General features: G+C 41.1%; 1 protein-coding gene across 6 annotated transcripts in view; it reads right to left on the bottom strand.

Annotated features, from left to right (window-relative positions):
• The window catches only part of LOC146316892 (uncharacterized), a 30,108-nt gene extending 18,067 nt beyond the window's left edge, over positions 1-12,041 (bottom strand). Inside the window, exons 1-2 of one of the 6 annotated variants that reach the window (XM_084734075.1) lie at positions 11,912-12,041; positions 11,614-11,677 (exon numbers count right to left, since the gene is read on the bottom strand). In XM_084734075.1, coding sequence (XP_084590201.1) covers positions 11,614-11,661 — 48 coding nt within the window. In that variant the 5' untranslated portion in view covers positions 11,662-11,677; positions 11,912-12,041. Of the gene's footprint in view, positions 1-11,237; positions 11,392-11,613; positions 11,860-11,911 lie in introns of those variants that run through there. The other 5 variants (XM_084734077.1, XR_014771749.1, XM_084734074.1 and 2 more) reach the window with 5 other exon arrangements.
• Positions 12,042-27,570: the final 15,529 nt, after the last annotated feature.

Here is a 27,570-nt window from a genome sequence, read left to right as displayed (position 1 = left end):
TGTAGTTAAATTTTTTACTTAACTTAGTAAACTTAACTATTGTTATTTTATTAGGCACAGTTTCTTTGCCTTTACACTTTATATTTAATATTTCACTCTATTGTTTTTATTGGTATGTTACTTTCATTCTGGAGCAATCTAGCACAAGAATGTCTTATAACTACTGACAACCCTCTTAAGAGATTAGAGCTGAGATTTTGATCTTGATTTATATTTTGATTTATACCTAAAACCGTCTGATATGTCCAAGTTTTCATTCTATGTTTAGTTTAGTTTAATTTTGTGTATTTCACTAATTTCTCTGTGTTTTACAGCACCTGTTTTACAAAAACAGATCGTACACTACAACACAAACTACTTACACACTTTCCACGACCGAAAAGAGGAGGAGCAGGAAGAAGAAAAATCTTATATGGCCTCTCTTGATAATAGTGTAACATAAATATGGATGACCTTTTTCCCCACACATTCATGATTCAACAATAAATGCTACATACAGTTTCTTTCTTTTTAATAACATTTGAGCAACATCTTAAATCACTGTCCAAAGATTTCCACAGTTTTTACTCATATACTGAAATGCACAATTGCTTAAATGTCGTGAGCACATTCATTAAATTTCCTTCTATGATCCTATAAACAACACACAGTCTATTTCTGCCTTTACACCTGACTAATAATGTTTTTAAATTGACTAAATCTTTAAATTTCAACACATGTGATCTGATAAGCAGTCCTTTGCTGCATAACATCCCCCGACTCCCGTCCCCCCAACTTCCTGTATATCTAAAGCTGACCTGTTAAAAAAAGATCATCCTTTCTTTGATTACAGAAAACCATAAATTTAGTTTTATTCCAATTCTAAGATAATTTATTTCTATCAGACATCTCTTAAATTTGACCATTTTAAATATATACTGTCTGTAACTGCCTTTAAATCACACCCAGAACAAAAAATATTTGTATCGTCTGTAAATAGTAGATAATTATTATTAATATTAGCAATATTTTGGATATTTCACAGATCTCAATAATACAATAAAGGCTTTTGGGCCCCAAAACTGACCTTTGGAATTGTTATGTGAGGCATTATTTATATAAAACACCGTAACCGTACATCTTTGCTTTACATTTCTCTATTTGCACAGTCAGTTAAACTTCTGACCAGTAGGTGGAGCAAGTTAGCTGACACACTGTGGGGAGAGAAGTGGGGAGGTGGGTCTGTATGCTGAAGCAATCACTGTGACTCACCACTCAGCAATGCACCTCAAAGTTCATAATAACACGAGCGAGCGCTCATAGTAAGACAGATGTGACAAACACACATCCCTCTCTTATTACGCTGTCACATTGCATCGTCGTCTGCCTCTTTTTTGTTTGTTTGTTTTGCTCGTCCTTGTAGACAGCCTGGGCTGGGTCAAGATCTGCTGTTAATGCGAGTCTATAAAGCTAAATTAGACATTATATATGATGTAGTAATAGACTTGATTTGAAATTAGAGCAGCTGTTGCTTGCGAGAGCTGCAAAGAGAAATGCAGAGCAGGTCAGACAACTAGAAAGGAGGGCATCATTTACAGCACAACAACATGACGTAAATTCCCATTTGACTGGGATGAAAAGTCTTTTCCCATTAGTCAGATGAGATTTGCTGTGAGGCAGAAAAGGCCGCAGCTAAATGGAGATTATATTCACAGTGTTAGTTTGTTCTGATGTGCAGTTCAAAGGTAAAAAAGAAAAAATCACTTTTGCCCCAGTTGTCTCATCCCAGGAAATTCTGCTTACATCTCACACACCGGCCTGCTACCATTCCTCTCTTATTTCTCAACAACGTGCCCTCCGGGGTCGAGTCCATCTCAGAAATAAATTGATATGTAGCATCACACATTCATGTTCGAGTGCTCTCCGAGTGCCTCAAAATTGCTGTTTGTACTCGGTGCGAGGAGGACGGGAGAGGGGAACGGTGTTTACTGTGAGGGGTGGGAATAGAGAGATGTGACGAGAAAGAAGGTGCAGCTGGGGACGGGGTAAAGCATTAACTAAAGATCTACCTAATTAAGAGTGATGCTCACCGGTGTAATCTCGGCCTCAGGGGATGCTTCCATTTCTTCTGGTAATTATTTCTCTGCCTTGTTGTTCCCCTCACAAGATGTAACTATTTCCATCACAACCGAGCACATCACGCAATATACCCTTTATCATATCTCTATGACATCAGCAGCAGGCTGCACCCTTATTCCTTCCTGTCTCATAATAATGTTAATTTAAACAAAGCAGCCCCTGAGAGGCCAGTGAGAGGTTTCATGAGCACTGGGCTATTTTGTCATTAAACTTTGATGCTGCTGTAATGAGTTAGTCATAAAGAAGAGCGCTGGAGCCGGGTGGCAGGGAGAGAGAACCGGAGCTGCTTGTATAGCCAGCGGCAGCTAAAGGCCATCAAGAGACAAAAGGCTTCCCACTGAATATCACTCACATCCAAATCCTCCAGGATGTCTAGTTCGGGGTGTAATAACTCGGAAAAAGCTTTGGCTCGTGTGATTTGTGCTGCGTTTTACTTCTTCGGTTTTGTAGATGAGTGTCCTCCAACGGGCACAAACTGTAGCTGATCAGAAACAGTGATACTGTAATCAGATTTCGGTGAAAACACGGCAAGAATGAAGCATTATACACACTCTTTACAGGCTTTCTGTACTGCTGCTGGGCGCTGAGAAATTGTTTGGGACGTCCACTGATACTGGACAGATGTGGAGGGCAAGAAAACCCATCGACTTTCTTCAACTTCCTCAGCATCTTTTCAAAGGATTAAGCCTCTGCAGATGTGAAATGTGGGAGTACCCCATGGCTCCTTTCTTGGGTCTTTGCTCTTCTCTGCATATATGTCACCCCCTTGGGAAATTTTATGCAGCTATGGATTAAATTTTAACTGCTTCACTGACGATATTCAACATGATCACTCTCAAATTATAAATTTGGAGGCCTGCTTGTTTTCCTTACCAAAATCAAAGGTCTAAGGGCAGATAGTGCCATAAAACCCCCTGAGGGAAATTGTGTGATTTTGGGTTATATAAATAAAATTTGGCTTGACCTTTGAGTTTACCCCCTTACTATCTTTCCACATAATTCTGCCTACTTTAGCTTTTCCTAACTGGCTGGGCACTGAGAAATCATTTAGGACATCTGCTAATACTGGACAGATGTTGAGTATTTTGTGATTTGGATATATAAATACAATTTGACTTGAAAACTTTCCCCAGAGTCAACTCTGATGAAGACAGATCTGGTGTTGAAATGTTAGTCTTTGAATAAAAGTTTGTGGCCTTGAGACCGCGTGCTCAAGTAGACTTTGGACTAATTTTCCAAGTTTCTCCTGTGGCAACATCATCCTGCCCTTGAGAGCACTGGACAGACCTGCAGGTCCTTGTTAGCTGGCTGCAGCACGTTTACCTCTTTCTTGACACCCCTACGTCCATATCTTTCCAGCGTCTCCCTTCTTAGCTTTTCCCAGCTGGCCTGTTAATCATTTCCCTCCTTAAATAAGCTTTATCACCTCACCTTGTGAGTGAATGTCAAACACGTTGTGCAGCAGAATCAGCTGCAGTGACACCTGTGATCACTCCGCTGCATTCTTGGCACAGCGCTGGTCTTTAGTCACGCAGGGATTGCATTAGACATGGACGCTGCATGCATACAAGAGCAGGGACGGGCAGGAGAGTCATCTCAGGAGCGGTGTTACCGCTCCAGGGAGAGGATGGCTTTATCTAGCCACAGCACATTCCTTCGTAATCACGTTGCAGCAAAACACATTGAGAATGTCAGTGCAAACACTGTGCCACTTTCGAAACAAGACAACAAGCAGACTGAGTGTTCTTTGTCAGCATCTCAGAATAGCTGTCTGAGATTAAATTTAAACATTAATGTAGCAACACAGGCCCTTTGTTTTGCCTCTGATTTGGTGTTCGGTGATGGAGTGAGGAGGAGGAGTGTAATGAAATTTGCACTTTGCAAAATTGAGGAGCAGAGTGAGGATTTTAGTGAACAGAGGCATGCTGGGAGAGGCGTGGATGTGGGACACAGAGGAAAACCATTGTGTGATTCTGCAGTTAGAATTATAGCTCTTTATATTAAATATGCAGCAAAAACTGACAGTGTGATGGAGTGGATAACATTATACTGTAGACATGGTGTGTCTACTTTTTTTACTAGCTTGATCTCCATTTTTCATACTGCTTTATATAATCAGGTGTTATACATCACTTAAAATGTGGCACAAAGCAGTTTTCAAGAGAACTTCCCCCCGTAGTAAATGAGTCTACTCCATTCTCTCTCCATCACTGCTACTTGAATATCTAATTTTACGGTATCGAGAGGAACATCTGGAGGTAGATCAGCTGCGAAAAAAGAAATGACTGCTCGCTGAAACAGGAGCTGGAGGCTGTCTACAGGTGTAGTGTGATGGGTGACTTGTGCTGAGCCACGCTGAAAATGGGACTGAGCAGCAGACAGGTGCTGGTGGTGCTGGTGGCAGTGTAAGCGGTTCGGGTGTGCGCAGCATTTTTGTGTCCGTGATTCTGTGCATAAAGTGTTTGAATGTGTGTGCATGAGTTTATACTGTGGGCAAACACCTCTGTGTGCTCACATACTTGTATGAGTCGTCAACCGATATGAGTTTTCCAGTGTCGATGTGTTCATGTAGAATTCCAGTATTCCATGCACATTACAAACAAATTCACATGGTTATTGTGACATGTTGTTTTAGACGGAATAGAGAAACACACTGGGTTATACTTTAGATTTTACAGCATGAGCAGGGTTTAGTATGTCAGAAGTAATGTTGTGGTAGTCGGTTTTGGTCTTGGTCAGTTTTTGACATTCTTGGTCTCAGAAAAAGAGAACCAGGGATTTTATTTCAAAACCAGTCAAGACTACAACTGAGGGCTAAATTCCCTGAGCGCAGTCTGATTCATTTGCTAACATCATAACTGTGACTGAATGTAAAATTTCCTGCTTCAAATGCAACCAATGACGTGACTCATTTCTAATTTTACATTTTTGTTACTGTACTCCATGAATGAATGAGGGAGGCAAGAGACACAGCTGTCTGGGATGAGATGTCAGACAAATCGTCTCTGATAATAACATGTGGCTAATTAAACCACAAAGAGTTCACACAGCGGTGTGTTAATTCTGCAATGCAATGCTTACTGACACAGCTCAGACCACATCAACACTTATAAAGGAAGCATAAGAAAAGACAAGTCAGGTGCAAGTGACACTACCAAAGCTAGCTACCATTAGCGATCTGCAGAGCAGGGCACTAGTTTCAGGTACTTTCCAGCTATTTGCCACCTAGCTAGGTGTGCAAGCTGCCCTTAACTAGTGTGTTTCAGCTCAGATATAAATGCCACACGCTGCAACGCCACTCTCAGAGATGTGACAGCATTTGGTCTTGTCTCAGTCTTGGTTTCATTTACTACAACATAGTCAGAAGCGATGTTATTCAACTGCATTATTCTAGACAGTATAAAATAATATATGTTTAATGCTATCCAAAAACATGTAATTTCAAATGTCAGAAACATGTTAAGATGAGGAAAGGGCAAATGCTTACAGGATGCATGAGAGTAAGAGCACAGGGCTCAAAACTAACTTTTTCACTTCCTTCCCAAAACTCACATTAACATTGTTCCACAGCAGCCACACTGACAAGGCTGCCTGCAGATTCGTCTGCAAACATTTTATGTTTATCAGCCCTGTGACTGCAGGCATCAACTGATGCTGATTATCTCAGTGCCAACTGATTTACTGGTTTATCACTAGTATGTGTATACATTATGTGGGCATGCAGGCTTGTGAAACAATGTTTTATGATCTCTGAGCTCCACTTCAGGTGAGCCTATGTACATGTACACATATATCATCAAACAAGTCTGCTATGTTGAAGCTGCGTGTGTTAGGTATCTGTATGTATGCCATGGATCTCTGCAGCTGTGTAGGAGGCCATGCATAATGCACACCACCCCCTCCTACCCCAGCTTTGAAGCCAGCCCAGCGCTGATGTTGTAGCTCTTTCCCCTGCACTGGCACACTTCCTTGGCAACACATAATTCGGAGCGGGGAGGGGGAGTTGAAAAAGGCGGAGAAAGCGTGTGCGAGAGCAAAAGAGGAAAGGAGGAGAAGACAATAAGAGAGATGCAAGGAAGGAGAAGGAATTACGATACGGCCCGAGGGCACTCGAGCTGCTCCCTTGCTCGGGAAACTAACAGGAGTCAGGTGAAGCTGTACACAAGTTCATCTCCATGGTGACCTGCACACCATATGGAAAGTCACCGTGGTAATAAAGCTGTGTTTTGGTCCACAGTTCTGCTTACCATGGAAACCTTTCTGCCTTTGCCCCAGAGAAAAGCCCAAGTGATCTTATAAGGTGTCTTGCATAGTCAGGACACCATCATATGAGATCTGCTGACTTCAAGCTGCGTGAACTACATGGGGTGGAGGTCTTGTGAGGTTAATGTGAGTTTATCTTTTCCTCTCTCGGCACTTTGAGCCTGCAAACTCCAGGGAGAGTGAAGAACAACCGCAGCAGCAGAAGACAAGAAAAGAAACAGGAACCACAAGCACCCAAGAGTTGGGCCGACTTAATGAGCCGCTCTGTTATTTAAATGGAAAATCCATGTTTGCACTTTCAAAGGGAAATAAGAGAAAGTGGGTCAACGGGATAGAGATGCATTGCAGAATGTGCTACAATTTGGCCTCATTAGATAAGCATGCACAAATAGCATGTCAGTGTGTACATATCATACTGTAGGTGATTGATCCAGGGAAGATGCACATTTTTATGGGAACACGTGTGGATGTGTGTCAGTGGATACATGTGTGTTGTTTGTTTATTCCGTTGAGGGATATGAATAGCGACAGATAACAAAGCATGAAAATGACTGATGCAGTAATAATCCATTTGATCACATATCAGTGCCTCCCACCTGAAAGCAATCTCTCTGGAAGGTTTTCCATCACTTAAATCACAGAGGGAAGCTGGGATACCACAGCGCACCATGCAGGGGCATTTCCAGACTTTTGTGATTGGGGTGACCCTGACCTGTATGCAGGGGTCGGATGAAGTATGTGGACTCCTTACATCGCTCTCATTGTCTTGTTTGAAAAAAAAACAACGCAAAAAAGTCCTCTTGGGTGCCCCTATGGTAGATAAAACATGATTAAGTGTCCACTATGGTTCCTTTCTAGTGGATACAATCTGGTAAAGTGCCTTCCAGGGTGCCCTCCTAGCGGACAAAACGTGGTAAAGTGCCTTTCCAGTGCACAAAATATGATAAAATGCCCTCTGGGGTGCTTTTCTCATGGGCAAAACATTGTTAAATGCCCCCAAAGTGCCCTTCTAGGTTAGGCTACATTACACACTAAAAGATTATTTGGCCCCTACGTGCCTTGAAACAGTTAAACAGTTCCTTGTGTGTTTTTATTATGATAGGTTAGGGTTAGTGTGTTTTTCGCCACACTGGCGCCCCATCACATACAAGTGGTGTCCTTTATATTTTTTTCGCCCTGCTCCTCAGACACCCTCTGAGTCTGTGTACACATTTGTCATATCTACTTTAATCACTAACATTACATTATCTTACAGTTTCTTACAGTTTCTTACATTACTGTGTTTTAACTTTTCATTTAAAAGATATATAGTTCTACCAATCATAACACAACCCAGTGGCACCAAAGTGTCCAAACTTTATTCTGTAAGTCCTCAAAAGTTCCACTGTACCTCCATCTTCATCTTCCACATTCCATCATGAAAACTACTTTTATTTTTATGATTTCTTATTTTTGTAAATTAACTTTGTAAATAATTAAAACTAGGTTACATACAAAAGAAAACAATGACTAAAACTAATTTCCGGCCTTTCATTGGACAGAAAGCCAATCATACTTGAGGATAAAGGGGTGGCACTTGGGGGCGGCCAATCAGATTTTCGATATGACCCTGTCACAGAGAAGCTGCCAATTCAAGAAAGATAAAGACCCAGCGGGAGAAAGCCGGAGCACTAATGATAGGGTGACAATGCCGAGCGTTTCTGGAGGGGAGACAAGAAGTAAGGAAAAGAATCCGTAGAATAATCTGTAAGACGGAGCCACACAAGCTCACAAACCTTCTCTATTCACTCCAAAGTTTTAGGAATTTTTCCATTATGCAACAGAGAGAGAATAAAAAAAACATGTGGCACACTCACTTTTGTACGGGAGTGCCTTGAAAGCCTGTTTTAAAATGAGGCACTGACAGTCTGATGGGGGAAACAGGGATAGGGTGGTGCAGCAAGGAGGCATGTCACACTTTTTAGGGCTCCTGGGGCTGAGAGAGAAGGAGCTCGGGAGGCCTGAGGGTGGAAAAACATCCATTATTTGTTTTCATTTAGTCCCACGACTGGCCATGTTAAACACCGATGTGAGAATCTCACTTTGTTGTTGTTCTCAGAGGTTTGAGAGTTTGTCTAAGGCAGCAACTTTGCTGTTTATTAGTTCCAGAGAGCCGAGAGAAATCCTGTTTGTGTGCACCCCTTAGGAAGTATCACTGCTGCTGATGTGGATTTCACAACGTGAGGGCACAACTCTGGAGAGGACAGGAGAGAAATGCTGTGTGGGCTGAGGCACTGCACGGCAGGTGCAAAGGTTTGCGTGTCTCTGCAGGCGCACGCACGTGCATGTGCATGTGTGTGTGTGTCTGTGTGTGTTGGAGGGTGTGTGGGCGCTGAAGAGAGCAGCGGATTGCGACTGAAAGAGGGGGAAGAGATATTGAGTGGGAAAGCAAAGAGAAGGATGGAGAGAGATATGGTCAGCGACTCGTGCAAGTGGGAGGAACAATATGGTGTCCGATGGTTGTAAAGACACACAGACAGCTTGCAAATGTCAAAGCAGCCTCTGATGGTGTTTTATTGATCAGCGGGAGCGTGTGTTTGTGTGAGAGCATTTGTATTCCCTGTTGGTAGATGTAGCGAGTGATTTAGAAGCGTCTCTTCCAGTGTAGCGTGGCATTCATTCCCAGCAGGACTTACGAAATAAAAGCCTAGAAAATAACTACTGTTCGCAACAAACAAAACCACCTTTTTGTTCTGAAGATCCCAGATTGATGTCTCAATAAAAAAGACCTCAGCCAGGGTAGAATAAATGCACCTCAAACCATTTAGATCCCCAACTGTATTTATTCCAAAATGCCCTTGTTAATACTTGCCATCGCCCGCTGTATGTCTATCCTTATTAGGGTCAGTCAGCCAGGATTCACGCTACATTAAGACCAACACTTGCCATCACTGGACGCTGAGTTTCCGGCTTTAAAAGCATGCCTCAGGCTGTGATGAAAGGAGAGAGGTCCCCAGAGTTAAAGATAACAGGAACAAGCTTGTCAGGGTAGAAGAATTTCTCCTGAGACAAACAACATCCACGTTACGAGTGTCAGTACACAGGCTTCAGCATTATAAACGTCATATAGCAAATTAGAGCTGCAACAAAAGATTATTTTCATTAACGATTAATCTGCAGATTATTGTATACTCGATATAAAATAGAAAAGCATGAAATCTCCATGTTTGAGAGGCTTTAAAACAGCATTTTCTACTATTTTTGCATGAAAAACCAATCAATTGATAATCAAAACAACCATTCTTTTTCATCACTTGTCCTGTTGGGCAAATGACTTGCTAGATTTACTCGCCCAACATAGCATTTTACTTGCCCCGGGCAAGCGGGCAATCTTTATTGTTGAGCCTTGATGATCTCCCAGAACCCAAAGTGAACAATCAACAACCCAGAGACTCCTCATTTACCATCAAAAATGACAGAGAAAAGCAGCAAATCCTCAAATCTGACAAGCTGGAGGCAGCAAATGTTGCTGCAAAAATGACTGAAACGATTAATCAATCGTTGCAAGTCGCTGCATCTAAAGGCAATTACTCACTGAATACTCTCAACAAAGTGATTTAATAAATCTACAGCTAAGAAATAAACTACCAAATACATGTCATTTAAAGTTACTATGAGGAAATTTAACATTTTGTTGATTTTGGAGGCCCCTGTGGACAAAAGCAGTAGTGTTTCCACCATAATAGCCATAAAAATATAATGTCAAAAATAAAATTATCTAAATAAAAATCTCCACCCACTAACATACATGAAAACAAACACAGGCACAGGTCATCTGATTTTTTTTTATTCTTCTCATGAATGTAGGTCATATAGAGGCCTCAGTATTAAACTGAGATTATTCTATAACCAGTTAAAAACTCCTTATAGTAGCTTTAAATGATTTATTGTTTATGTTGTATGTTAGTTGGCAACACATTTTTCCAATCTACTAGCCCAACTGTTGCCACTCTAAAGAGAATGACTCACCTAACACTCAGAACAAGGTGACTTAATAAGTCTACAGCAAAGACATAATCCACCAAATTCATGTTGTTTAAGGCTACTTGCAAGGAAGTTTAATATTTTGTTGATTTTGGAGGTCTGTGTGGATAAAAGTGGTAGCGTTTCCACCACCATAACCATGAAATGTAAATTATCTAACCAAAAATCAACCAGATCCCCCAAAAATCCTCACATTTAAGAAGCTGGAACAAATGTTTGACTTTTCTGCTTGCAAAATGACTGAAATGATTAACTGATTCATGGAGACAGAAAGAATAAGTCAGCTAAGAGGAAGTACTCAGTGAAACAAAGTGGCTTAACGCGCCTACAGCTGCAAAGCAGCAAACCAAATAATACATGTCAATGAAAGTTCAGAACTGCACAGGAAGAGGAAGCCTGCATCTGGCAACCTGGCCACCGGTCAAAGGGCTGCTGACCTGTGCTGCTTTCCACACCAGTAAACATCCTCCCAGCAGCGTCCCACACAGAGCTGCACTGTCCGCACGCCCATCCACAACATACAGAAAACACACTCTTCTTCTTTGTTGGGACACACTGACAGAGAGAAAAACACATTCCACGCATTCTTCTTCAGATACACAGTTAAAAACAGCAGCATTCAGCGGTATGAAGTTTCTAAACAAGCAGCTGCGCAACTGAAACCACTGCATGCACGTCAATTTCTGACTACAAAGTGTAAAAATAATTCAGAAGCTGTGCTGAAATAACATCCAACACTTTGCATCAATTGTCAATCAGCCTCAGAATAACATATGCAACTCATGTAACACAGCACAGACTACTGCTCTGGCTGCCAGCTCTCCCTCCATTACCTGGCAGCATGCAGCCTCCATCAAATGTCCACAGATGCCACAGCTGACAGCAAAGCCCACTCTTCAGTCAGTCAGTCAGTCACTCAGTAAGTCTGTCAGCTCGACCACAGCAGCGCCTAATAAAGACACGATAATCCCTCCACCTCCTTCCACCACCTGACCACCTCCTCTCCAGCTCCTTCAGTCCGCCTCCTCAGTTCAACATCACTTTAGGAGTAAACACTCTTTCCTTGCAGTGGTTAAACATCACCTCCTCTACCTTTTCTGCTCATCACATCTGATCTGATCTGTAGTGCAGGGCTAAAAATAGCCACCGTACTGCATCCATCCAGATAAACACACACACACACAGAGAGAGCGACAAAGCTGCACAGACCTGTAGAGTCCAAAGCCTCCTCGATGAGTGGAGGTAAACGCAGTCCATCCATGCTCCCCTTTAGCTGCAGCAGAGAGGGAGAGACACAGAAAGAGAGTGGGCGAGAGGAGAGGGTCAGAGGCTCCACACGCCCACCTCAGCTGCAGGGAGAAACACACACACGGAAAGTACTGAGAGAGCACAGCGTCAAGTACTCAACGCAGGCTGCACACACACACACACACACACACACACACACACACACACACACACACACACACACACACACACACACACACACACACAAACAAGGCTGCACCTCGGGAGATTTTGGGAGGATCCGGGGAGCTGAAGGCTGAGCTCTGGAGCGTGGGAGAGATGCCGAGAGGGGAAGAGGGGAGGAGCAGAGTGGAGGGAAAGATGCTGTTTTCCAGACGGCAAGCTCCGTCTCTCCCCGCTCAGACCTCCCTCTCTCTCTCTCTCTCTCTCTCTCTCTCACATACACACACTCACACTCTCTCTCCCTGCCTGGTTTACACTCTGTTCACTATTTTTGTACTCTTCTTTCAACTTCTTCCCTCTTTTCAATTGCTCCTTCCTCTTCCCCCCCTATTTTTGTCTCCATTATGTATATACTGTAGCTATAGAACAGATTTAGAAACAATAAGGGAACCTATAGATGAATACACACAAAAACACATGCAACAATGCACAGTGAAAATGAAGATTAAAATAAGGTCCACATATCAAGATATCTGTTTCCAAAAATCCAAATTCACAGGGAAATCATAGAGTTTCCTTTTGATATAATAGACTTTATCAGGTGTTAAAGAATTTGAGGTGCAAAACATAAGCAGCATATCACCAGAATAACCCCCAACTGCTGCTAACTGTTAGCTTTTTAGCTCATTTAGGGCTTGATTACACCGCTTCCTGACTGGAAGCAAGTGACTGAACTTGGGCTGAACTTGTCCCGTATTTGTAACTCCCTGGATTTCTTTCCAAACCTTATCTTTTTTCAGGATATTCACACAAAAAGCTGCTGTGGATCATATAAAAGGTAACTCTTCTCAACCTTGTTAACAAGTCCTGGTTCATCCAATCACCTGTCAAGTGTTTTTTTTTTTTTTAAATGCCTGCCCTTTTCCAGACAGCTTCTCATTTCACTAAAATTCACCTTTTAAATTCTGTTTTTATCAGTTCCATCCCCAATTATTGCTAAAGAGTGATTAAAATTTTGGGGGTTGGGGAGATCAAACTTTTATCAGCTTCTGAAAGGGGACATGCCAGAAAACGTAGTATCACAGGAGTATCACTGGAACAAGCAACAGAACCAGAATCAGCCTCCTTGTGAAAACAGCTGGACTGAGACCCAACACAGCCTCGGAGACTGACGGAGGCCTGTTTGACGACATGTAATACAGTACCAAGGTGTTATACAGCAGGTCCAACCAGGGACGATACAGCGGGTTCAGGAGGGGACTGGGAGCCGTGACGTGAGGGAGGAGCGAGAGGGAGGTCGGACATCAGTCAGCACCTACCTCCAGAGGCTTGAGTGGAGGTTACGGTGGGGTCAGTCCTGGTGCCAGGAGCGAAACCCGTCAAGAAAACCAACTGAGTGTTGCTGAACTTAGGGCAGACTGGATGCTATAGTGACTCGTTATCGTCTTTTGAGGTACAAAGTGGTGTTACGAGACAGGACGTGCCAAAACTAGCTGCTTAGCATAGATATCTCTGTAATAATATATACAGATATCTTTGACATAGCGTCAGAACTGTTATTTTCTCACATTCTGTTGCTAATTTCAGTTCATTTTTCAATGTAATAAATTATAACTCTTGCATATTGTACCTTTAATCCAACAGTGTGTAAGAGTTGGCAAAACAGTAGATCTCCAGTGAATGGCAATGCATTTAGCTGCCAAATGCTAAATCTCTATTCCAATTGGCTTGTCTAGCTCCAAATAAACAAAGTGGAGGATTCTAATATGTGTCACAATGAGTGTAAAGACATAAAATATGGTGACAAACAACAAACAAATTTCCAAAAGGAGCTCAGAGCATCACAGAACCAAAACAGACTCCATCTTTGCTTCCTCCAGTGTTCACCACGCATCTATGCTTCCCTGCACACACACACACACACGTGCTTCCTCAAACACTCGTGTAAAGTCCGGCCTTGGCCCTAAAGCCAAATGAATTTACCTATAATGAGATCCAGAGTCTGTTGTAGTGGAGGCTGACAGCTAGCACTGCAGATTACTGATCATTTCCTCTTCCATTGTTCATTTCCTCCCCTCCTCTTGCTGACTGCTAACGAACAGTGTAGTGTTAAGCTATAAACAGCATCTCAAACACCCCCCCAACACACTCCATCTTCATCACTACCCTTCACACACTTACAATCATCTATTTCTCTCTGTGTCTGTCTCTCACCTCTTTCTTTCTCTATCCATTTCAGCCGCTATCACATCTGGCAACTTCTGTGCCAGAAATGTGAGGTGTGCCGTGAAACAGGCTGAAAATATGTCAGCGTAGAGAGCGGGGTGGGGGGGGGGGGGGCCTGGCTTAACTGTCCGCCGGCCCGGTAGGAGGTTATTCCTATCACAGCACTGTCAGCGAGCAGGAAGTGCTCTGCAGACACACACAAACAATATGGTCACACTCATATATAACCTGCAGACATCTAAAAGAGGAAATGTTAAAGAAGAAGTGTGTAACTGAAACAGAACTAAGCAAAAAAAGTCTGAGTCTGTACATCTGCTTGTTTGTACCTGCCAGCTTGGACTACATGTAATGGGATTAGTAATCAGGATACAAAAAAGTAGTAAGACCAATTGCCAATGTTTACTACACGGGACAAACGCTAAAGTTAGCTACGTAAACCAAACACCAGTGCTATTAAGGAAGTGTAATAACTTACTTTCTACTTTTTACTCCTATAAAAAGTAACGTTATTACTTCACTTATTATTTGTATTAGTTACATTACTCTACATTACTTAAAGTTGAAGTGCTCATCCAGTGAAATGTTTGTTAGCTGTGGTGGAAACAAAGTCGACCTCTCTGAGTGTCGTCTTCAAATTAGATTCCATCACGACTTTATTCTCTCTCGAGGAGCCGAACAATCTCAAAATAATTACAGTATTTCCACCTGCTCTCCCTCCTCCTCCTCCTCCTCCGTCCTTTTTGACGTGACCTGACCTGCTGCGCGTACACACCATCGTAAGATAAGTCATATCATATCACAAGCCTACGTAGGTCAAAAAGTAATTCAGTGATTTGGATTAACTGTAACTGTAATGTAATTACTGTTCTGCACATTGTAATCCCTTACAGTACTCATTGCTGACAAATAGTGATAATATTAAAGTAATATATTACTGCCCAGCTCTGCGAAGCACTAATGTCACTTGCACAGAACATCTGCTAACGTTAGCTACGTAGAAAATCCACTTAGCTAGCTAACCTGTCAGTACAACTACAAGCACCACTGAAAAAATATTTTGGACTGTAGGTGGTGATGCTGGGTAAAAAAAACAAGCAAGTTTATGTCAGTTAACTTTAAGTTTAAATGTGAAGTGTGAATAGTTACTTAACAAAATACATTTAATGTGCATAATTACCGCTATTGATCTAAAAGTATTTGTGCGTAACAATGAAAGAAATAGCTTTGACAAACAATTAATAAAATTAACACATAAAAAGTTAAGCTAAACAGTGTCACCATGTTTAGTGAATCAGGTTACATTACTTTAATGTCATGCAATTCAGATTAGACTACATTTTTTAACAGGTAATTAGTAAGTGCATCGTAATACATTTTCAAGCAGCCCTCCCAAACCTGCCTGTGATAAACAAAAAGTGACTTCTCAGGGACAGACAACAAGTGACGAGGGATAAAAGGTACCAGATTGAACAGACTGATGCCTGCGTCAGTATAAGCACTTCCTTCACTGTGGCTCTGTGCAGCTTTCCTCAGGCAGCTGTAATCCCCCAGACAAGGCGACTGAGCATGGAGGCATCTTTCAACTTGAATTCGTCCCACACACAACAACGGCCTCCCACACACACACACACACACACACACAGGAAGGGAGAGCTGTGGAGTGGAGAAAAAGTTGGCTGACAAGGTGTTGATAATGAGATGACAATGTCTGGCTTCAATCCACCCGTGTCACTCTAGTGTGGCAGGATTCCTGGTCGCAGAGCAGAACGGGCACAGGAGGAAATGTAGATACCATCAAGTCATGGTCAAACAGAAAAAAAAAAAAAAATAATTCTCACTGTTTGTTTGGAAGTGCTTGCTGAACCAGATGGGCGGGATGTTACTGCCTCGGGACAGCTGACACACACTCAGCCATAAAGCTGTTTGCCAAAGTACACCAAGATGACTGTTAAATGTTGTGCTGTTGGAAGATAGACTGCAATTCCTGTCTGTGGAAACCCACACCCATACTGTAGCTATACCTAATAAAATAACGGTCGCACTTTATTTTACAGTACAATAATAAGACTTACCAACCTGTGCTTTATATAAAATTTGAGAAAAACTCAAAATAATGTCCTTTAATGGACAGTATTATTTAATAGACCTTATTAGAGTGTAATTCATATTACAACAGGACTGTACTGTAAACTAAAGTGTATTATTTTCCACTGTTGGACCCTTTATTAGACTTTATGAGAGGGTAATCAGTGACATTACAACAGAGCTGTACTGTAAACTAAAGTGTATTATTTCCCACTGTTAGATCCTTATTAGACTTTCTTTGAGGACAATTTGAGACACGGATCTTTACTGTAAACTAAAGTGTATGATTGGAGGGTAATTAAGGACACATTACAACAGAACTGTACTGTAAACTAAACTGTATTCTTTCCCACTGTTAGTCCCTTTATTAGAGGGTATTTAGGGACAAATAACAACAGCACTGTACTATAAACTTAAGAGTGTGTTGTTACGACTGTTAGACCCTTTATTAGACTTCATTTGAGGATAATTAGAGACATAGTACAACAGAAATGTACTGTAAACTAAAGACTATTATTTCCCACTGTTAGACCCTTTTTAGACTTTCTTAGATAGTAATTAGGGGCAACAGAAAGTAGGAAAGAACATATTATTTGTGTAATTTGATACAAAGTAGAGATTGTTACCTCTTACAGCTGTAAAATAAAGTGTGACCAAAATAACAATTAAAAGAAAAATCAAACTACAGAATGTATCTTGTGTTGAAGTGCCATTCAACAAGCTCTGATGGTGTGTCAGAGATGAGCTGTTTGTTCTGTAACTGAGCGCCGTCCCACAGTGTGTGAGGTCATACGCAGGGAATCTACTCACACATACTGTGGTCTTTGTTTTGTCCAGATTCAACAAGTCATATGCAGAGACGCCCACAGCTACAGTATAAACCTCAGGAATGTGAGCCTGTAATTGACATGTAGCACAAATGGACACACGCAGACGGAAAAACACACAAAGAGCCAACAGTTTCTTAAAGTATTTGCAACGAGAATCTCTGATTTCACAGTTAAAATCCAATCCTCCATTCATGTAGTCTTTAGTGGAGTTACGGTTTGAATGGGAGCGTTTTAAAAAGGATTTACACAAAAATGTGCATCGTGAAAATTATAGTGTTTGGAATTATGTTGCATTCACTGGGAAGTCATTCTTCCAACTTTGGTGGTAATGTGGAAACGACATGGATACTACAATGGGTAGGGTTTTTGTGTTGTAATGTCATGTTGCTATCCAAGTATGCTTATAAAACAGTGTGAAGCTTGTGTCCCAGACTTGTTGCTGCACCAGTATATTCCCTAAAACCATTAAAATATTGTTTTACCTCCCTTGTTATCGGGGTCAGTGCTAATAAATAAGCTTAATTACTAATCTAGGTCACTCTAAGTTATCTAAATTAATCTAACACCACAGCTATCACAAGTTAAATGTGAGCAGAAAATTATATGCAATATGTGAATTAATGAAAGGTTTCTTACCATCAGTGAAATATTTACTTTTGTCTGACATGTTTCTGCGTACATGATGTCCTCAGGCAACAAGTCAGCGAGTCTAGGACCAACATTTTCAGAAACTTTTCCACGGTGTTGTTCTGACTTGTGGGGGCGTTCATGTGAATTTTCGGACACCACATGAATGCAAGATTGGCGCAATGTTGGATTTTTTTTGCCATGGCTCTGAGCGTTGCAACATAATTCCACCACTTAGGTCCAGAGTGAAATATCCAAACCGCTATTAGATCAGTTACTCCCCCAGAAGATGAATCCCACTGACATTTCCTTGCACTGCCAACTGACATTTTTGTTTTGTTTTTCTAAGGTCCAGGGTGTAAAATTCAGGATTGCGAACTGCCATTTGTGTCCAGTTTCCTATGGAGGTTCCCAAAGCCCAGATTAGTCAAACAGTGTCATGTTGATCAAATATGGATCGAGATTTTGTTACTATAATGTCTACTTCTAGCCCCAGATGTTTTCACAGCTGTTTGGTTGAAATATGAGAAAGTTTCTTACCAGGTGGCCATGTTGAAAATGGACACGGGGAGGTCAGAAGGGGACACTAACATGCATGCACAGCTGGACTGGATATGAAAACAAAGAACAGAAAAGTTCAGATTGCAGCTTTTATAATCTTTACATTGTTTTTTTGACATTTAGTCAGGGTGAATGTTATATATGGCACCTTCAATGAAATGTCTCCAACAACTATTGGATAGAGTACCAGATATCCAGATATCAATGGTTCTCAGAAGGAAAAATAATTTTTGTGACCCCTGACTTTTAATCTACACCATCAAGTCACATTTTCAATTTTGTCCATTACTGTGGACCTGCAAAATTAACGCTGTTCCCATCAGCCTCAGCTATTCTTTGTGTTTAGTGCTAAAATAGCAGTTGCCGTCATGCTGACATTTGCATTTTAGTTCAAAGAACACCCTCACAGAACAGCTTGCAGACTCTTGTTTGTTGATTTTTCTAAAATAAAATCAAAAGGCTAATTCTCATCTACAGTCCCTGGGTAGACTGATGTTAAGAATTAAAAGAAACAACAACCAAAAAAAAAAAAAAAAGCTGACAAACTACATCAAAGCACATTTAGTACAATCAAAGCTGGATTACCAACTGGGCAAAGCTGGCTACTGCCCCAGGGCCCCAAACGCCTCATACTCTACCACTTGGGGGCAATGGAACAACCCGTAAACACAACACTGACATATTATCACCCTGTAAAGCTGTTGAGGTGAACACGTTTCCTATTTGTTTTCACATCCGGCAGACACAGAGCAACATTAGGATTCATTTGGAGTCGTGTTTGTGGCCACCAGAGAAGTACAAATCCAATACTCTCTCTCCTTTTAGCTCCTAAATTAAATATCTGGCTCCTTAGATGCTAAATGCTCCACTATGTTCAACAGCTAGTCACTAACTTTGTCTGTCTGCTGCTTGGTGCTGAGCAGGAATTATAACCTGCAGTGGATTCAGAGCTTCTGTGCTGTCAAAAGGTTGATGAGAAGAGTGAGACCGAACCAAATTAGTAAAATTGTAGGCCATAAAGTCACAGCAATGAGCTGAATTACACTATAAGACTCAAATATCTCAGCATAAAGCTTCTTGAAGAGGAACCCTACAAGTATTCTGCTTTAAGAAATATATTTTTTAGGTGATATTGTGTTTGCATGGTTCATAGTGCTGAATGAAAATGTGAGCAAACTGGGACTACTTGTTGTTTACTGGCTCCCCAGGTGAAAAATAATGTTGTCATGTGTATTCTGCAGAGCGCTTTTAATAGGATATTTGGAGGTGATGGATCACACACACACACACACAGAGCAGGAGGAACAGATGGTCAAAACGGCTCCAAATGCTCAATTTTGTATCAGGGCCCCATAGTGATTTGATCACGCCCTGAGAAGAACACGGTGAAAGAGACTTAAAACACAGGCACATACAGACCAGTAACAGACATCATATCATGGTATGCAGGCGTTAATAAGACAGTTCAACACGAAAATCAAAAATCCACATTTTTCCTCTCACCTGTGGTGCTTTTGTGTGAGTGTGAGTTGCAGAGTTTTGCAGATATTGGCCGTAACGATGTCAGCCTTCTCTTGAATATAATGGAACTAGATGATGTCGTGCTCAACATAGCAAAAAAATACATTCAGAAAAAACTCAACTGCAATTTGCTATTTCCAGAAATCTTGACCTGGTTGTGAGCAGTTTTATTTTCTCTTTATTAAACTACATCTACTTAACCTGTTCTCCTGGGTTTTCCCTGTTTCTTTTTTGTTGTAAAGTAGCTTTGCTTGTTGCTAAAGTAGCTCGCTGCTGCTAACTGTACAGTTACCTGCTATTAGCGGGCAACAGAACTGGTCTCATTAGCCTCCCAGGGAACACAGCTGGACCAGGACTGAAAACAGCCTCCAAGACCGACAGGGAATACTTTACAGAGGTGATGGAAAGATAGCTTTAATGTTGCTAAAGTAGTTAACTGCTGACTGCCACACATTCAGCACAAGTGACTAGTGCCTCCCTAATTGCCTGTTTTTTCAGGGCACAAGTAAGTATAAGGAAGCAATAAGGACTGGCGCTGGCGGTTTCATGGGAACTTCAATATCGTCCTCTTTGGCTGAGCTGTAACATTGGCACCACTGAGCTAGCTAGTGCTGTGATAAAGTTGGCAGGTGTCATTCAGAAATGTTCAATGCTCAGTGTTCAAATGAAAATTCAGATGGAGCAGAATGAAAATGAAAATATGATCAAATAGCACTGTTGTTTCTCCAATAACCAAATTTTCAACGCTCAGGCATTAGTACCATATGTTGTTAAATCTCCCCAATTAGTTCTAATGATTATAATAGTTAACTGCTTGTCCAGTGGCACGAGCCCCAATGCAACCATTTGGCTGATATAATTTGCTTGCGGATACACCAGAGGGATAAACAGGCTGTGTAATTACTCTCCAGTGACAGTGTATCATTGTCACTGTCAGCTGGCCATGTAATGGAACCTCGGAGCTATAAAAGACAGTGATTCACCCCACAATCCACTTTACAACACTGGGCTGCCAGCCTTTAACACCAAGCATCACTGTGGCGCTCTGCGGTTGCCTAGCAACTAAAGGAAATTGGAGGTGCCTTTGAATTAGGAGATTTTAAGAGGTGATTTATATGAAGACCTTGATGATAAATGTCTCCATAAATCTTGAATTTTCTACCGACCATTTCTCTGCGTTCGTCATTGGAAGTTCTAATTCTGGTCACAGACGCTGCGGCAGCAGAGCTGCAGACCTTGTGCCAGCTGATGAGGTATGAGACTGTGGCTCTTTGCTACATGCAGCAGGGCACATTTTTATGTTATAGTGCAAAAGCAGAGGAAAGGGAACGCGGCCTGTTTCCATGACACCATAAACAGGAAATGGGAAGGGGCGAGTGCTGCCAGAGGAGTCTAAATCAGCGTGGAAGTTACCGGAGAGGTCAGAACTTTCCCATAATACGCGTTCATGACTGAAGCACACAAACACACACTCACACATGTGCACTCAACAAAAACATAAATGCCGCAGTTTTGGTTTTGCTCACATTTTTCCTGAGTTGAAGTAAAAGATCTGCAGGGGACCTTTGTGCACACAAAAGCTTGATTTCTCTAAGATTCTGTTTTGTTGCTGAGCTCTTCTGCTTTGCCAAAATAATCCATCCACCTGACAGGTTTGGCATGCAGAGATGCTGATTACACAACATGATTATTGTATTGAATAAGTAGTTAAAGTGATGATATGTTTTGAATGACTCTCATTTAGCTTTCTGCTTTCGTGATGCAAGTCTAATTTTATAGAACAATTCAGAAATTTTTTTTAAAAATTCAGTTGTTTTTTTCCATTTGAAAACTATTCACTTACACTGTTTGGGGGATTCTGCAACACTGTCTTCCTGTGAAACTCCAGCTGTGTTTTGTGGACAAAAAGACTAAACCTGACCTGGATGGATGCATGCACATATGCACAGCTATTGCAAATTCACATTTGTTCAAGATAAAACTGCACATTTTAGAGTAGCCTTTTATTGTGAGCAGTCCGAGGCACACCTGTGCAATAATCATGCATTTAATCAGCATCTCTATAAGCCACACCTGTTAAGAGGATGGATTATCTTTGCAAAGGAGAAGTGCTCACTGACACTGGCTCCTGAACAAAATTGGAGAGAAAAAAAAAATCTTTCGGGTGCATAGAAGAAGTCTTTTTTTACTTCAGCTCATGAACAATTGTAGCAAAAACAAAAGTGTTGCCTTAATATTTATGCTGAGTATATTTAAAAAATCTTAAACGAACAACTAAAATTCATAAAATTTAAATAAACCATGCTTAAAGCTAATTCTGTCCCCACACTTCCCACTCTCTCCTTTATCTTCTGGGGAGTGAAAAAAAAAGAAAAGTGTCCCTCTCACTCCCCCTCAGCGGAGGAGAACAGGAGCGAAGCAGCGGCGGTGGCGGTCCTTTTGGTGGCCTCCTCCATGCAGGTCCCTTCCCCTACGGTCACCATGCCAACCTGTGCGAGGAGGAGGCTTCGCTGCGGGCCCTAAAGAGACTCGATGAGGTCCTGGGATAATTAGCAGCTCATTATGGAGCCCAGTGAATAGGCCAACGAGCTCCAGGAGCCACGAGGGACAGCACAGTGGAAAACACACAGGATCTGAGCACACATCAAAGGGACGCGCTCACTTTTGAGATCACATAATACAGAGAGAAGAAAATATTGCTCTCCATTCACACCTACAAATATAGCCCATAATCCCCCCTTTTTTAAGCTTCTCTGTGTGCGTGTGCGTGTGTGTGGGTGGCTGTGTGCATGTGTGTGTTAGTCAGGATCTCTGCGTCACACCAATCTGAGTGTTTTTTTTTTTTCTCCCCCAGAGGCCTCAGTTGCTCCACAAATGCATGAAACGCACAACTAGTCCTCCTACACACACACAGACAGACATATGTGCACACAACTCATGATTCCGCTCTTAAACTTAAGCTCTCATAAAGTATGGGAACACCGTGTGAGAGCCAGAGATCCCCTGTTAAGCTATCTGTCTGTCATCACCGTTCCTGTCCCCGTATCTCGCCGCGTGCCCGTGCCTCTGTTTTGCATGCAGGCAGCCACTAGTCACGCAGACTAAACCACGCACACCGCTGTGCCAGGTGACCCACATTACACTGTGCATGAGCCATTGTGCGTGTTTGTGTGTGTCCCTGTGTCTGAATCTACTGCTCCCTGACAGTGATGTGTGACATGTTGCTGGGGCTGAGCAGCATGTCAACATTATGTCAATTTTGTGATGAGACTACATATCATCTTACATTTTGGATGTCATTATGTATTCTGATATGGCATAAGTGTTGTCTTTTCCTGGTTTTAAAGTTTGAATTACAGTAAAGTGATGTCAGCTATCTGAACTTAGCAGACTGTTCTAGCCGTTCTATTATTCACCTTTACCTACTTAGCCATTAAATCTACATAACTGGTGATTATTTGTTAGAAATCTCATTTTGTTATTTATATCTACAGAAGGCACAGGTCCTCTTATGTGGTGGGCGCCAGTGCCATCTTTCTACAGTAGCCCAGAATGGACAAACTAAACGCTGGTACTGAGGCGAGGTGTCTCCAGTCTGCAAGCTCACCACTAGATGCCACTAAATCCTACACACTGGTCCTTTATTATTTTTGCTCAAGCCATAATAGTCATCCCTGCAGAACTGATTAATATCTATATTGACATATTATATATTATTGACATATATTATGACATTTGACTTTTTCCATATTGTGCAGCCCCACATATTATGTTATCTGTTGATTGAAGGTGATATTTAACATGTAGTTTATGATGTGTCATTATATATTATAATAAGAGCACAAATCATATACTGAAGAATTACTCAACTAATGCTTGACTCGTGATAATTTAATGCATGGCTTTACGCAGGATGAATCATGAATTCCTGTTGCTCACCATTAGCAAACGATCAGATCACTGTGGATTTATCAAATTAGTTCACACATAATAGATCATCAGTGAGGGACTGTTAATTTACTGCCTCTTTATGAGGCCCCTTACTGCCTCAGTGCCCAAGACTAGTCTGGTGTAATAGTCCCTCGCTGTGTGTGTGAACGTGACTCCAGCTCTGACAAAGGCAGCAGGAATGTGGTATTCGCTAGCCAGCAAGTTAAAACATTATTATGTTTTTTGTATGATTACCATTTACAATAATATATCACAAAAACAGCCTATTTCAAGCTCTACTGGGGGCCCTTTGGCTCTAAGCAGGTGCTTAGTTTGCTTATGCCTCAAGCCGGCTCTGGTTATTGATATAAGATCTTTAGTATAAGTTTGTTTGTGTAACTGCATTTATGTATTCATGTTCATTGTGTAAATGTTTGCATCTGATCTAAAACAAATAGCCTCATATTTCTGTGGGAACAGGTAATATGCAAATACACGAGTCTGCAAGTTTTATGTAACTGGAATTCAGCTAATTTGGTCCATATCAACTGATGTATGAAGAAACAGTGAATTAACATTCCTTAATTAAGTGATAACTGGAACATCATACATAATTCATGCATTAAATCATCATGGGTCATGCATTAGTTAAGCATTACTTAAATATATGATTTGTACCCTCATTATAAAGTATTATCACATATCTGAGCTGCAGAGATTATCATTAATCAGTTAGTTGTCAACTATAAAATTAAGTGGCAACAATTTTGACACTCGATTAAGTATCTCTAGCCACTTTTTAAGGAAAAAAAAAAGTCAAAATTCTCTGATTTCAGCTTCTCAAATGTGAACTTTTTCTGGCTTCTTTAGTCAGTGAACTGAATATCTTTTGGTTTTGAACAAAAGATTTTTCAGGACATCGCAGAATGATTGACAGATTAACTGCTAATGAAAATAAACGCTGCAGCCCTAGCACACAGTGTACCAGCTTGCTTGGCTGAGTGATCACCGGTCCATCTCTCATCCTGGGCACCAACATCCACCCTGATGTGAACCACAACAGTCACAGTTACAGACAAGTATCAGCCTCCAGAAAGCATTCCTGTTCACAGCATGGAACGCAGCCTGACCCAGATCCGATGTTAATGGAAATGTGCAGAAATATGCTGCTCCACTGGAGGTATGTACAGCAGAGAAATTATAGAAAATGTGTAGAAAAACTGCAGCTTTATTATCCATCAGTTACAGCAGCAGAGGGCGCTACTCTTCCACACTGCTTCTGATATTAATTCCACAGGAAAGTCTCCTGTTGTCTTCTGTGATGCTTTGGTCTTAATGTCTGTGTGAAGTCATTTTATTGATTTTGATGGAATGGACATAAATAATTTAAACAGAAAAATGCATCAGTTGTTACCATGAAGGCTGTGTGAGCTGTTGCATCCATCCAGCATGTCTTCTTCATCTCTGTGGTGTTAACAGTGCAGCACCTGCGCCCCCTAGTGGTGGCGAAGGAGACAGTATTCAGTGATAACTTATTAAGAACTCTATGCTTATTAAGGTTTTTTCTAAGGCTTTATTCTTCTGGTGCAAATGTCCCAAAGCAATATAAAAGGGATAATTACAAAGAAAGCTTTATTCATAAAGAGTGTATCCTCTGTGAAGATTACTTTCAGGAAGTTCAAGTGAGTTAACAAATTTCCACCTCAGTTTCTTTCTTTCTTTTTTTTTTTTTTTTTAAACTGCAGTGGCTCTGATGAAACGTATCAATAGACCTTTTTCACAGCAGCCATGTTGACGGTGGGTTAAACAAAGGTGAGACCAGCAGTGCTAATTAAGGTTTTGTTCCATTCAGCTCAAACAAAGTCAGGTTGTTGCTGTTTTTCAGTATGACTGGTAAAACCTGTGTTTACCCCTCTATGTCATGTCAGTGTGGCTGACCTGAAAAAGGTTTATTCTGGTATATGTGCGGAAAAACCCAATCACATGACAAAACACACCAATGAAAACATGTGGTAGAGAGTAATTAAGTACATTTACTCAAGTACTACTAATTTTAGGCACTTGTGCTTTACTTTATTGTGTACTCCCACTAAACCAGTGTTTTCCAACCTTTTTGACTTCTGATGTCTAACAAAAAGCAGTGTGTTGTCTGGGCCACATTTCAGATGTCTCTAAGTTGTTAACAGCTTTGTTAAATAGTGAGTTTTCAATCTAAACCTCTTTCATTTCAATAAATCTTCAAATGATCCAATATCTCACCAAAATTCAAAAATTAGAGGAAAAGTCCAAAAACAAATTTGTGTATCAGAACTTCTGTCTATCCTTCTTTCCTCATTAATCAGCTCACAAACCGTCAGATTATATCTGAGATTATATCCACACTTTGCTGCTAACACTTATTTACTTCTGCTTCAGTAGGATTTCCCATGCATACTTTACTTAGGAAAAAATGAGTTGCATAAAATCATTATAAGAATTTCCGTGGGATGTAAGGGGAAACTTTTGATACCTTAAGTGTTTGCCCTTAGCTATTTGAGTCCTCAGCCACCATTTTCCTCAAAAAGTGTACAGATTTGACATTGGCACTAGCAACTTTCTAGCTATCTAGCCCATTGTTTCCCAACCCTGGTCCTCAAGGCCCACTGTCCTGCATGTTTTAGATGTTTCCCTGCTCCAACACACCTGATTCAAATGATCAGCTCGTCATCATGGCCTTGAGGACCAGGGTTGGGAAACACTGATCTAGCCAAACACTGCTCATATACTGACGTTAGCTCCATTGTTTGTTTTTAATTTTAACAGTTTTTGTCACTCTGTCGATTTTTAACTGTTCCCTCTCTTGCTGTCAAAGTAATATTTTCATATTTCTATATTGCTTCAGTTTGTTTGCATGTGTGTTATAGCTGAGTTAAATTCACTTTGGATTATGCTCTTACACTTTCCATATTCTTTGAGGAAAACAACACTCGTCTTCTGTCCAGTCTCACTTTATTTTTCCTTTCTTTTTGTCGTCCATTTTGACTCCCTAAATTAGTTAAGTTAGATAACAACAGACAATAAAATGAAAGCCTTAGCTTAAGGGAAATATTTAGCATAAGGGACTAACTTAAGTTTCAAATGTCTTTGCAACCGGACACAGAATACTTCTTCCACCACTGATACGCACCAAACATCAGTCACAAGTTGATTAAAAAGTCTTGTTTAATTTAACAGAAATTGTCAGACAAAAGGCACGTACTGCATGAAAATACAACTGATTGATCACATAGTGCACCAGAGATGAAGAGAGAATGTAAACCAGATCTGTAGTTCTGCAGGTAAAACTTCCTCATATCCGTCAAAACGAGAACAAAAACGTATGATACAGTCAGTAGACGACAACAAACATCAACATGAACATGTTATTATGGCAGACAAACATTAAAAAGTGGTCCGTAGCTTCATGTGAGATCCTCATGACAATGTTCATAAGACAAACATGAAATAATACATTAGTCAGTCCGAAGAAACAAAAAATAGGCTCGTAGTTCATGAATGAGAGCCTGTAATGTGCTCCTCTGAAGGCTGTTTGATGCTCATTTAAAAAAATGGGAATTGCATATTTCCTCGGAAAAAGGCTTTTATCACAGTATAACCCATCGCTTCTCCATCACATTATTAGTAAAAGAAAAAAAAACATCAGACCCATAAGACATAAAGAGAGCCAAGTGATGACTCTGTTTTTGTGTTGTTTGGGTGTGTGCGCATGTGTGCTTGCACCAGAGAGCTGGTGTGTGTTGATATCACCATGCTATCAGCACGGTAATGCAGTGGGATTGATTTTTGGCCCTTGAGAGAGGAGACAGCTGGCCTTATCAGAGCCCAGCAGTGGCTTCAGTGGTTATGGATCTCTCATGCCAACATTAATGACACTTCCTCACCAAAACCACACCCCCCCCCGACCCCCTCCAGCACCAACACACACACACTGCCGCTG

Source organism: Lutjanus erythropterus, chromosome 13, assembly GCF_056507025.1.
Source record: "Lutjanus erythropterus isolate fLutEry1 chromosome 13, fLutEry1.hap2, whole genome shotgun sequence".
Classification (NCBI taxonomy): Eukaryota; Metazoa; Chordata; class Actinopteri; order Lutjaniformes; family Lutjanidae; genus Lutjanus; species Lutjanus erythropterus.
Note: the sequence above shows the minus strand (reverse complement) of the source record. Positions and strands in the feature narration are given on the sequence as shown.